Source organism: Peromyscus californicus, unplaced genomic scaffold (assembly GCF_007827085.1).
Source record: "Peromyscus californicus insignis strain IS unplaced genomic scaffold, ASM782708v3 Scaffold_24__1_contigs__length_46423439, whole genome shotgun sequence".
Classification (NCBI taxonomy): Eukaryota; Metazoa; Chordata; class Mammalia; order Rodentia; family Cricetidae; genus Peromyscus; species Peromyscus californicus.
Window position 1 is genome coordinate 39,632,730 of NW_026294535.1, and position 12,789 is coordinate 39,645,518.

Sequence of the window (12,789 nt, forward strand, 5' to 3'; positions counted from 1 at the left end):
AAACCTTGGTCCCTTGGAAGAGGGGCCAGTGCTCTTAACTGCATGACCATGTTCTGACTCACTTTTTAAGAACTGGTAGATAATTAACAAATATTTTATAGCAGATGTTCTAGAGATGCCACTTACCTATAAAGACTATGGCTTACAATAACTTAGTGCAAGATCTAAGAAGGAACTAGCTCACACACAAACACCCAAGCGTAAGAACTACGGAAAAGAACAAGCTGCATGACCACAGGATAAACTAGGTCACTTAGACTTAGTAGCATAGTGACATGCCTGAAGGAAGTTCTTTACATCACGTCAAATATCCATGGTTTCCAGAAACACTCTAAACCACTTTAAACTATATTAAAGTCTTTTCTGTCCCCCTTATTATTCCTTCCCTCTACTGACAGCCTTATTCATAAAGATTTAGTTTTGATTATGTGTGCACACGTGAGTTTGCACATGAGTGCAAAGGCCAGTGGAGGTCACAAGATGGCATCAGATCCTCTCCAGCTTGAGTTTCAGGGGCATTTCTGAGCCACCTGATGTGGGTGCTGGCAACTCAGGTCCTCTGGAAAGGTAGAAAGCGCTCTTAATGTCTGAGCCATCCCTCTCCAGCCCATCTCTAGAGATTAAGAAAACAAAAACCAAACAAAAAGCCCTAATCACCCATCCTGTTCTATGCCCTGAAGTTTTATATCCCACGGATGGGATGCACTGTCTTGAGATCGGGAGACACCGTAATGGGACTTCATCCCTTTCATCTGGGGATCCCTCCCCGGGATAAGAGTACACTTGATGAGAATAAGTTTACCGTACTAACCTTAAACGCTCTAGGAGTGACGTAGCTGAACTTTCCAGACCACATCTGCTTGATCAGTTCAGCATATGATTTAGCTATTTCACCTCTCATTCCTAAGGGATTGTCAAAATTCAGTTCTTCTTGGTACTTATCATTGAGGAAGTATTCAGTAAGTGGAGGTGTGTTGCTCAAACACTGCAAGGGACAAAATAGATTTTAAAGTCAGAGTAACCATACAAATACTTTAAAAACGTTAAAATGAAGAGTGGAACAAACTGATCTGCTACAACATATGCAGAAAAATATAAATGGTTTCTTGTACTCAGTAAATGTCAAACACTCAAACGAGGCACTCATTATTCATTTCCCAAACTTTCAATCAGTTACTTATAATAAATAAGAAACTGTTGGTTGCTGCAAAATCTGCATTAATTTTAACCACAGCAAACTACCTGTTAACTGGGAGAGAAGCTCAGAGTTTTCTTTCCTTCTTTTACTTGATTGGTAGAAATTATGGATTGTCTAATCATCCCAGGCACCTGCAAATTAGCCTGAGTAGGTAAAAACTGAGATAGCGTGCAAGCAAAAAAAAAAAAACAAAAACAAAAAAACCTTAAAGGAGGTACAGACGGTTCATGGTATCCATGGACTCAAATCAATTGCAGATAGGAAAATACTTGGGAAAAAAATTACATTCACGCTGAACAAAAGTTTTTTTGGTCATTATTCTTTAGCTGGTACAATGTAAAGGTATTATAAGCAAGCTAGAGATGATTTAAAATGTACAGGAGGAGATACACAGGTTATGTTGTAATCATAAGCCATCCTGTGGATTTTCAGACCACTACCTCATGGATACCACGACAACAACTGTACTTACTGCTTCTGCAGCCAACGCCTTATCATAAAGGAGCCGTTTTTAAACCTGTCATCTGGCTGGCAGCAGTGTTCAGAACGGGTAGTACTGACCAGGAAAGCCTAAGAAGACAAATTTTAGGCAAACCCTGGGTGTGTTCTTTTGACAGCTCTTAATACAATAACAATCCAACTTTCTTTTATGAAAAAATAAAAAACTACACCAAAGTTCTCCAATTCTTTATTATTTGAATTAATTCCTGATTTAAAAATTTAAAAAGATGGCAGAAACACATTTTTCCACAATATTTTACCTTATGATGGAGTAACTTTAAATTGATGATGTATATAATCTGATCTCAGTAGGAGCCATGTTACTTTATTAATGAATGTTTTGCCTATGCAGTGCATCATACACATATAATCATGTAAGTTATACAAATATAAATATCTATCTGTTTATGCAGGAATGTATTTGTCTTAGAGTCACGTGATAAAGTGCTATATGAGAAACCAGTTGCTTGTATATAACTTAAAAAACCATTTTGTTCAGAGTCTCAATTGATATTCACGGAAATGAAAGTTTTGGAGAGCTGGTGTGCACTAAGTTGCATTACGTTAACAGGCTTTGTAGCTATGAACGGCTGGCTTGCTGGGTTCACACAGATAACTGAAATTATGACCGTAGTCTATCGTCTGGTCAAAACACCAAACTAAGCATATTCTTTGACTTAGTTCTTGGAAGTACATTATGATACTCATCTATTTTTCAGTCTCAACTATATCAACTTATGTTTACTAAGTAATCATAATTATCTATAAAATCTGGGTGTAGTCTAAACTGGTAGTCTAGCCCCAGCCCTCAAGACGAACTTGTAAATGTGTTAGTATCCCGGCATTGATTGTTAGGATTCTCCCCTCCTTCCTGAGGTCATCTAAGGTGCTTAAGAATAAGTGCAGATACTATAGCTGAGCTCCACCCTGCTCTTACTGTACTTCTGATTTTGAGACAAGATCTTAAGTTGCCCAGGCTGGCCTTGAACTCATTCTGTATCACAAACAGGTCTTAAACTTATCATCTCTTGCCTTGGTCTCTAGACCAATTAGATTCCAGGACCATTACTAGGTCCAGAAGTTACTGTATGACTTAGGCTGGGCTCTGTAGGTCTTTACAGTCCTTTACATTTACTTCCAGTATAGAAATCTTCGTAGCAGAGAGAAATCCATAGGTAGTTTATAATGTGGAAGGTCACTAAGGGACAGGGCACTTCCTATTTATTCCTAAGTCCTTTTATGTTGAATTCCATTTTCTTCTTTTGCATGACATTTCACTTTTAACTACACACCCAGCACTGGAGGAAGGATCAGGCAATACAGAACGTATCAGAACCCAGATGCCATCACCTAGCAGTACCCTCTGACTTGCCCCAAGTAGGAACAACACTAAATAGACAATTAGGCAAAGGGACAGGCACAGCAATATATAATAACTAGCACTTAGTTTCCAAATCTTCATATTTGATTTGGTCTATTAATTTGGGTTATATTAATTAATCAATAAAGTCTATTATTATACTCATACAACCAACCAAATAGCTAAAAATAAGTGGTGTAAAACATGAATAATTTCCGAACTTTATTTTCACTAAATATTCATATGTACTGTTAACTCTCTACCAGTGATCTTTTAAATATGTGTTTAATCATGTTACTGAATTGCTATAAAACCTTCAATAACTCCTTCCACTCATACAAGAACCCCAATTCTTAGAGGAAACTTACTCATCCATGTCCCTCTGACAATGCCTGCACTTACTTTGTTCACTGACAGGCTCTTGACTTCTATGCTTCCTCTCGCTGCCTAACGCACAACTTCACCTATCTGAAAACCCATCTTCTTCCCTTAGTAGCTCCACCCTCTGAATCAGATTCTGGTATCCTGCCTGGGATGTGCTCTCAGATCCTCAGCAATGTCTCCTGCTGTGCTTGCATACTGCTCAGTGTTCACTTTCATTACAGCACTGGTTTTATGATACACTGTAATATTTTGCTAGTCTATGTCACATGGGCTCCATGACAGCCTTCATACTTCCAATCTTTAGCACTGAATGTATCACTTGGCACTAGTCAATACACAATAAATACATATGCTTAATAAAAATGTTCTGCCTGTATTTACTAATGTACGTATTCTCTCAGTTTTTATTCTTTTCTCTCATTACTTATCATAGACTGCTTAATTAACTTTTGTCTAATGAAATCTTAGCACAAGTGGTAAATACATACTTGCTTATAACGAACGACTTCAGAAGTAACCCCCAAACCCAAGGATGAAAGCAACAGGACAATATGTATTGAATGTATTCTACCTTTATGTCTGATTTTCTCTTGGCCTTGCAGTGAACCTGCTCTGATTTTCTAGACTAGCTCTTATTTTCACAGGGGCACATGCCAGTTTGAACTGATTATGCTTCCGTATTGCCACAGTATAATGAAATACAAATACTTTAAACAAATGGGGGCATGGACTACTTATGGGGATGTCATAACCAATATTTAAATTTAAACATTCAATCTAATGTATTGAATTATATAATGTATTAAGGAACTTTCAAGTTATATTTCTCTAACAATTTGTAAAAGCACATGAATATAGAGATCCAGTAGCTAATCAACTGTTTTACTAGTATACAAATCCCAATGGCTGAAATTCTAAGTGATGTCAGAATTGTCTCCTAATCTTGAAAATATTGGTACATTAAAAGTTATGTTCTTGAAATAATGTATGGACCAGTTCCTATGACTTTTGGTACAGATTTCAAGATAGAATTAGAATACTAAAGTCAGGCATCCAAGTGTCTGCATGTCGCAAGTTCCATTCTACCCATGCTCAACACCATCATTCGGGAGAAAAGAAGCCAGTTTCTTAAATCTGGTTGTGTTGCTGTTTGATGGAAATTATGGCATCATTTAGTGTTTTCATATGAGCCTATCTTAAAATGAGAAAAGTCCTTGATGACTGAAACTGGATGCTCAGACTGGCTGCCATTCAACATCACGTTTTCAAGAACAACTCCTTTTAAAATATACTTATATGCATGTTTCTCCATATTTAAATAGGACATTGCCCTTTCAGACTCAAAGATACTTTGATACAATATGGACTAAAAGTCTAATGTATTGTATGTAGACTAAATGGTTCCTTGACTGTAAAATTAGGCAAAACAACTCTAATTTCTTAACATATATGGTCGTTGTCAGCAAACCCGAAACATATATGAGCATGTTATAAGAAAAACCAAATGCATAAACAGTATTAGACAATGTATTACTTTTGGCCATTTCTGATAAGCTACCGTTCTCTGTTAATTTACCAAGTTAACAACCTGACACTGTCAAACATCAAAATCAAGAAAATTAGATCTTCTAATTATCTGTAGTAAAATGGGACCCAAGTATGAGGAAATGTATTGCTATTAAGACACACATGTATGTAAGTTTTTTGAGATATGGTTCTATTATATAGCCAAAACTGAGTATAAAAACCTGATCCCCCCCTTCGCTTTCCTAGGACTGGAAAACAACACAAGATCTTAAGCCATGCCTTGTATTCATTATAATTAGAGCTGTTCCTCAAATGGAGGTCATACTAAAGATAAAGTAATACCATGCTTGATAACGTCATTTTGAAACTACTATCATGCACAAATCATCTATACTAATTGACAATAAAGCAATAACTAGACAAAAGAGGTTCTTAATAGCATCTTCAATTCTGAATGCAAAAGAGAAAAAAGTAAGCAACTTATGTTAATAAATAGGTAAGGCACTTGATAAAAAGGCTAACTATTTCTCTATTTAAATATTTAAAAACCAATTCCATGCAAACTAACAGTGTACAAAATTGGCAAAGACAACAGAAATTGAAGGATGAATAATCACATTTCGTATCTGGTGTGTATGGTAATCTTCTTGCATTTACTAATTTAGCTTTCATGACAGAATGATTAGAGACAAGGCTGAGCAAACAAGCTACTATAGAAAGTTACTGATTGCGGAGAAATGGTAAGAAAGGTGATGGACCACAGCTACGACAGCATGCACAAGACTTAGGCAAGCAAAAGCCATACCAAATCCCAGCATGAAGAAAGGAGGTAGAAGTACCTCCCACCCCTAGCCAAGGAGCTAGTGACAACTGATACTGCCGGGGAAGGGAGAGGCAGTTTTTGGTAAGTTGGTTATACTCCATGGCAGGCTACACATCCAGCAATGTACGGGCAACACAGATTGGACTGAATGAGTTAAAAAAACAAAGGACACAAAGGTGGGTGGATCTGGAAAGAGTTGGAGGATTAGAGTGAGCATGATCAAAACACTGTACAAATTTCCCAAAGAACTAATTAAAAATAAGTATGTGTGTGAGCAGACAAATGACTTAGTGAGAAGTGACTGCTCAGTATCTGTTTCTCAAAGGGGCTGTGTGTACTTGCATATTTCATATTGGAAACTGCAAATATTACTATTATTGAATTTAAATTAGAAGTCTTAATATATATACCCCTTAGTTTAATGTACTGAATGAACCGTTACATGTACTCCTTGGAGTGTTCTTTCTCTGACATGCATTGCTCCACCTTAGTCTATCAAGGGGGAATTAGTAATTATTCCTTCCTCTGGGCTAACTTTGTACTTTCACTTCACTCGTAGAGTCAATGTGGTAGTCACCATTGTACCTCAGAATCTAGCACAATGACAGCACATCAGGTAGAGACCAGAAACAGCCCTGAAAGAGACTCAGCACATCGGGGGACGAAGGGACTCCAAAAGACACTTAACTTGCACCTGCTTATAATATTTATCCAAAAGCTATATAAGATCAAAAAGTTCTTGTTTTGGGGCGCAGGGAAGTTGGTTTTGATTCAGGGTTTCTCTGAATAGATCTGGCTGTCCTTGAACTCACAGAGTTCTGCCTCTGTCTCCCGAGTGCTGGGATTAAAGGTATGTGCCACCACCGCCTAGCTCAAGAAGTCCTCTTAATCCTTAAAGAGACATTATGTAAGCTTCCTAAGGAAGGAAAATGAAGCCTGTCAAAGCCTCAATACCCACCAAACTTCATCTATAAAAGCTACAACCATTTCTCTAAATCTTTATCCAGGAACCGAGCAAGAATTCTACCAGAATTCTAAATACTCAAATGTCTTACCCACTGGGCATTCTGCTATTTGGTCCAATGTAAATAGACCTTTATCCACTGCAACCCTCAATAACAGTATAATAAAGAAATACAGAAAACTTTAAGTATTTTATAAAGAATTATCTTTAAAAAAAAAAAAAACAAACCTACTTTTAAGTGTCCATAGCTCAATATCCTAAAAACTAGAATACTATGTAAAATGTTTTGTTACTTAAATGGTGGAATACATTGCACCTAATTTTTGTTTCTATACACATATGCTTTCACAGTTTACAATAGTCTTTGAAAGTACAAGATTTAATCTTTTACTAAGTATGTTCTGGCCAGTGAGATTGATGTCGCCTGCATTCTCTGACAAAACTTTTAGTAATGTATGTTGAGTCTTAACTATAAACTTCTATTTAGTTTATTTCTTTATTTATTTTTGGTTAAACTGAAGAACTCAAAGTCTTACTATACAACCAAAACCAAGTCTGAAATCAACATATGAATAATTAATAGCCATCCCATAACTTGTAATGAATCTGGAATTTCCCCAGTACCTGGAAAATAGTCAAAGTAATCCCCTTCAAAAAGAGAAAGTTGTCTTTTGTAAGCTGAGTATGAACCACTCCCTCTCTGCTCAGGTGCTCCAGTAGCCCAATTCTCAAGTGATCATGTATGCTCACTACTTTAGTAAACCGGTAACTAGAACAGGAAAGAAAACACACTTAATTTTTCATTACCTAAAGCTTTTGAGTTTTGTAACTCATTCCGTAACTGATCAAAATGAATGTCACTCAACACTTTTTAAAGAACAGCTACTCCTTCAAACTGAAACTAAAAACCCAATCCACTAAGGGACTTGTTATTTTCTTAGGATTTTAAAAATAAAACCTCAAGTTATCTATGTTTATAATCATTTTCGAATATTCTCAAGTAACTTTTTCTGAATTTTAAGTTAGGTGAATGAAGACTTTTTCAATTTTTATGTCAATTGTTGTCCTATCTGTTGTGAAAACATTACGAGCATTTTGAACGGTAAGCAATTGATCAGAAGCATTCTATTCTTAGCAAGATAACCAGCTCTAGCTCTTTGCGCTAACTGAGAAGCATAAGGCAAGCAGTCATGTGAGCTACACACATAGGGCTTTGTCAAGGTGATTAAAAAAAAACGAGTCTTTTAATCATTTGATAGTTTGATCTTTCCAAAAGTTCTTCTAGAAAAGTAAGATCTCAACACCCTTGAGATGAATTCTTAGGATCTCTACAAACTTTGTGAAGCAAATACAATTATGGCTCTTTTAGCTTTATATTTCTATTTTCCAAGCTTTTTTAAAAAAGAACTAATTTAGAGAAATAAAAGTAGATACACTTTCCTTCACTTGTTTCTTGCTATGATTCCCCCCTTTCAAGCAGTACCTTGACTGACAATGCTGGGATCTTACATAAAGCAGAGTCCCCCCGCTTTGCGCCCCACACTTCGCTCTTTTATCTTTTTAAGATGGGGTCTGGCTATGACTCAGGCTGGACTTGACCTCAGTCTTTCTGTCTCAGCCTCCCGAATGACTGCAAGAGTCTGCCACCACATCTATAAGTAATGCATAGTCAAAGGTAGGAGTTTTGGGATGGGCAAGGATGTTGTTTGCATGCTATCATAGTGTAACTACTAGGGTTATGACATGGATAAAATGAAACTTCACTCAATGTCTCACTGTTATTCCTTCATGGCATTTCTTTATGTTGCATCAAATCCAATAAAGAATGATTATCAAAGTTCTAGAAGTATGACAACTGATGACATACACTTTGTTGGGTAGCAAAGAAATATTAATCCCATTTCTCCTTTTTCATCTGTAAGATTGAGAAAGGATAATCCTAAATTTATCAAAAATATTACCTATAGTAATATAAAGTATACCATTACCTTATAGATTACTTATAGTAAGTACATCCTTTAACTATGGATGTCACTATTTTAAAAACCTATCATTATGATTCTCATATTGAACAGCACAAGAAACAGAATACAGGATTCCTTTTCATATGGATATGTACAAGTCTGTGATAAATTACACTATCAACAAAGCCATAAGGCTATTACAGACTTTAGGTATGGAGTATTTTAATGAGGTTTCAACGCTACTAGACTTTCACAGCAATTAGCTAATTAAAAACATTTTTAGCAACAAGCTATTTATGAGTGATTTATGCTTACACATTTCATGAAAAACAAAAACCACATGGTTCAAATAATTTAAGTGTAAGTTCTACTTGTTTTCATAGCTGATTCAATTTTAATTTGAAATAACCTCTTAATCCATTAATTAAAACTGAGACACAATAAAATAAATGTCCTTTTTTTTGGGTAAGCAAGATAAAGGATTTAAGAAAATAATGGTTTATCTTAATTTTTTTTTTATTTATTCCTTCTCCATAATGTTCAGTATAGAAACATTTTCAGATAAATGAACATTAAGACTTGTATGATTTGCTGTTTGAGCTTTCTTTCAAAGGCATGATCTGGGGAAATGTAAGTTTAATTTATACACTCTTTAAGAGAAACAGTGAAGTCATATACTTCCCTGTATCATACTATCATTACAATAGTTATTGTAGTAACTACCATTACAATAGGCCCATACTGACAACAAACAGAAACCGGAGCATCACGTGACAGCCTGAGCTATGAAGCATCAGATTATTTTTGTATGAAAAAAATTTAAGTAATCATTCCACAAGCATTTGCTATGGAAAACCACTATTTCAAGAGAACTGTAATGACAGGATTGATGATGATGGAGGAGTTACATTCAGATGATTCACTGTAAAACCAGGATGGGGGATTCCCTGCGATACAGCGCTGGTCCAGCCTGTCACGTTGTGGCCAAGAAGGCAGTCCAATCCACTTGCAATCGCATTTGTGGGGCACAAACTGTAATGTTTATGTAATATTTCTTGTTCATAGCTTTCATTTTTCAACTGCAAGAAGTTAACTATTGCATGCTGCAGTTATATTTAAATTACTGTGCTCTTCTGTAGTTCTTTTGTAGCTCTGGAGTACTGCTAATCAGGTACAAATCAAGTACACATATGGCAAATGATTGTTTCCTAATGCAGTATTTCTTAAGTCAATTCTGTGGAGGGGTCAATGAAAAAAAAAAAAAAGCTGCCTTCCAAATCATTAAAGACTGGCACTTTTGCCAGACAAAATGAAAAAAATTAAAAACACCATACAAAAACCAAACATGATTATTCCAGAACTATAAAATTACTCTATCAAATTGACACAGAAAACTTTGATCACTTACAGTTTCAAAACCCTTTCCATCACTGACCAGCTCATGACATCAGAGAAATCATAAACTGTGAGAAACACTGTGCTAGCATTACTATTATTATCTGGTACCATAGTAAATACTGAAAATATACAAGAAAATCAAGGACAGCCTCTGCTTTCACAATGGTCATGTAGGTCAGCTCGGAGAAAGGGACAGAAGGAAGGGAAAGTGTTAACAGTATATTCAAAGAAATCGGACACCCCATAAATTCTAAGAACTGAAAGTCCTTTAGACTGATCTGGCCAAAGAGAAAAGCTGGTTACAATTTAAATTTTATCCTTAGGTGTCAAAAAAAATGAAGCATATAATGATCCTATTTGCTTCTTCAAACAATGAATTTGGAAGCAGTGTACTGAACGGCCTAGAAGGTGACAAAAGATGCAAGAGAGATGACTTGCAGATATATTTTGGTGGTTCACACCATAAAAGCAACTGAATATTGAAATAATGTGTATGCAGAGGAAATGACCAATGTAAGTGCTATGTAAGATGTAGTCAACAGGACTTGGGATGGTAAGTCTCAGATTTTGACTTGGGTCAGTGGGTGAATCGTTCCATCTGCCACAAAGTACAAGAAAGTACAATGTGGTGGTGTGTAGCAACAGTCCCAGCATCCAGAAGACAGGCAGGAGGACTACTGTGAGCTCACGGTCATTTTGGTCAGCCACAACAACCAACCAACCAATCAAGATCAGGATCAGACTTAATAGACATGTTTAATTGGAGTCATTTGTAAGCTACCTTGGCACCAATATTCACTGAACAATAGTATGTTAAAGTTGAAACTCAGGAGGGAGAATTATACTTGGGACAGATTTGGGATTTGTTAGTATATAAATAGATATCAAAATCTGAAACGTAAAGGGGTTATAAAGAATCTAGCAAATATGAAGAGCGATCTTATAAAAGGCAATTTCTGTGACGTAGTATACTGAATAGCATTAGCTGACACAGACTGTTCCTGTGTCAAGCATGGTTTAAGCTCTTCATCTCAGGTTACAGACGAAGAAATCATGAAGTTTCTTTATTCAAGGTGATACAATTAAAAAGTGGCAGAGCTACCGTTTGAGTGCAGGCAGTATGGTTGAAAAGCACGTGTTTACCCATCATACTTAGCGGACAGCCCACAGTGCGTGAGGACGGCAGAAACAGCAGTGACAGAGTGGGCAGCTGCAGCCTATTCTTCTCAGGGTCGTGGGGCTTCCTATCCCTGTCCCCCACTTAGGACACTTGAAAGACCTGTATATAAGCTGAAAAGACAGTGACAGCAGGAAGTTAAAGTACAGGACAACGGAGACAGAGTCTGGGAAGGATGTGGACTCCAGGAAGACGGCGGTATAATCCTGACAACATGTGTACTACTGTTTTTAGTATGGCAGTCAGTGATAACACTGTAAGTATAAAAGGAATCTGGAATTACATTTTATTTCTCTCAGAAGGCTTTTCCTATGAAGTAATAATGTTTTCTTTGAAAAACAAATACTGACATAATTCTCCTAACAAAATATATAGTATTTAGGAAAGCTCTTAGCAATTATTCCCTTCTATTATATCAATGTCAGTATAACGGAGGCAATCAAATCAAGTATACATAAAATCGGGTATATAACTGAGGTACTTTAAATAACCATTGTATATTACACTACATATTTTATGTGATTTTTTTTAAAGAGCATTTCAACATGTGAGAAAGTATCAGTAGCATGAAGTGGGTTCTAATATGCACTTATTGAGTGTATGAATGATGTGCTTTTTTGCTGTGGTTAAGTAGATTTCTGATACAGAGATTTCTATGGAGAAAAAAAAAGAGGGTAAGACATGAGGTATAATGTTTGTAACTCTGGTAATTTTCTGATATGGGCAACCTGAAATACGATGAATAGTAATGTTCCCTACAAATAAAAGTAAAAGCTAATTCAAAAGGTGACATCTGCTAGAGTGTGGTAGAGCACTGGCCTACCATGTGCACGGCACTGAATTCGACCTCCAGCACCCAAGGCAGCAAAATAAATAAATAAATAAATAAATAAATAAATAAAATAGCTATTTCTTAGTAAAGTCCCACTTATTTTCTGATGGCTTTCTTTTCTTTGTACTCAAAACATTATATAGATCATGTATTCTGATAAATCTTTGGTATTCCTAAGTCTATTATATTCAATAGACCATGAGATTCCAGAGACAGGCATTGTCTTTTTAAACTGTATCATCATGTCTGGAATAGATACTTAATGGATATTTGTTCAAGCAGATAAAGTAACTAGTAAAACACTTTATTTTTCTCAGTTGAACTTTGCTCATTTTTCTCTAGATGAATTCAGTGAATTTGTTTCATGTACCATATAAGTAAACACTGCATGGAAAAAACTCAAGTGAACAAATTAATGTTACTCTAAATTAGTGCTGCCTGATCCCGAATAAGCCCCCAGTCACACCCTTCTAATCCTCTGAGAATGACGTAATGCTGCATTTTGGAGATAAAAGAATTCATTACAAAACCTAGAAAATATTTGCATCCACAGCTCTTTTTTTCTCCTCCCAAACCTAAGTGTCTTTCCTCTATAAAAACCCTGGAGGACTTTTGAAGATGTACTCTTTCGATGCACCAGCCTCCAGGATTTAAATACCGT

General features: G+C 36.1%; 1 protein-coding gene across 4 annotated transcripts in view; it reads right to left on the minus strand.

Moving 5' to 3' along the window:
* The window catches only part of Usp15 (ubiquitin specific peptidase 15), a 105,161-nt gene that overhangs the window by 25,436 nt on the left and 66,936 nt on the right, over window positions 1-12,789 (minus strand). For 3 of the 4 annotated variants that reach the window (XM_052753494.1, XM_052753493.1, XM_052753495.1), the window contains one exon: window positions 812-985. In XM_052753494.1, the coding sequence (XP_052609454.1) occupies window positions 812-985 (174 nt within the window). Of the gene's footprint in view, window positions 1-811; window positions 986-7,381; window positions 7,523-12,789 lie in introns of those variants that run through there. The other variant, XM_052753496.1, reaches the window with a different exon arrangement.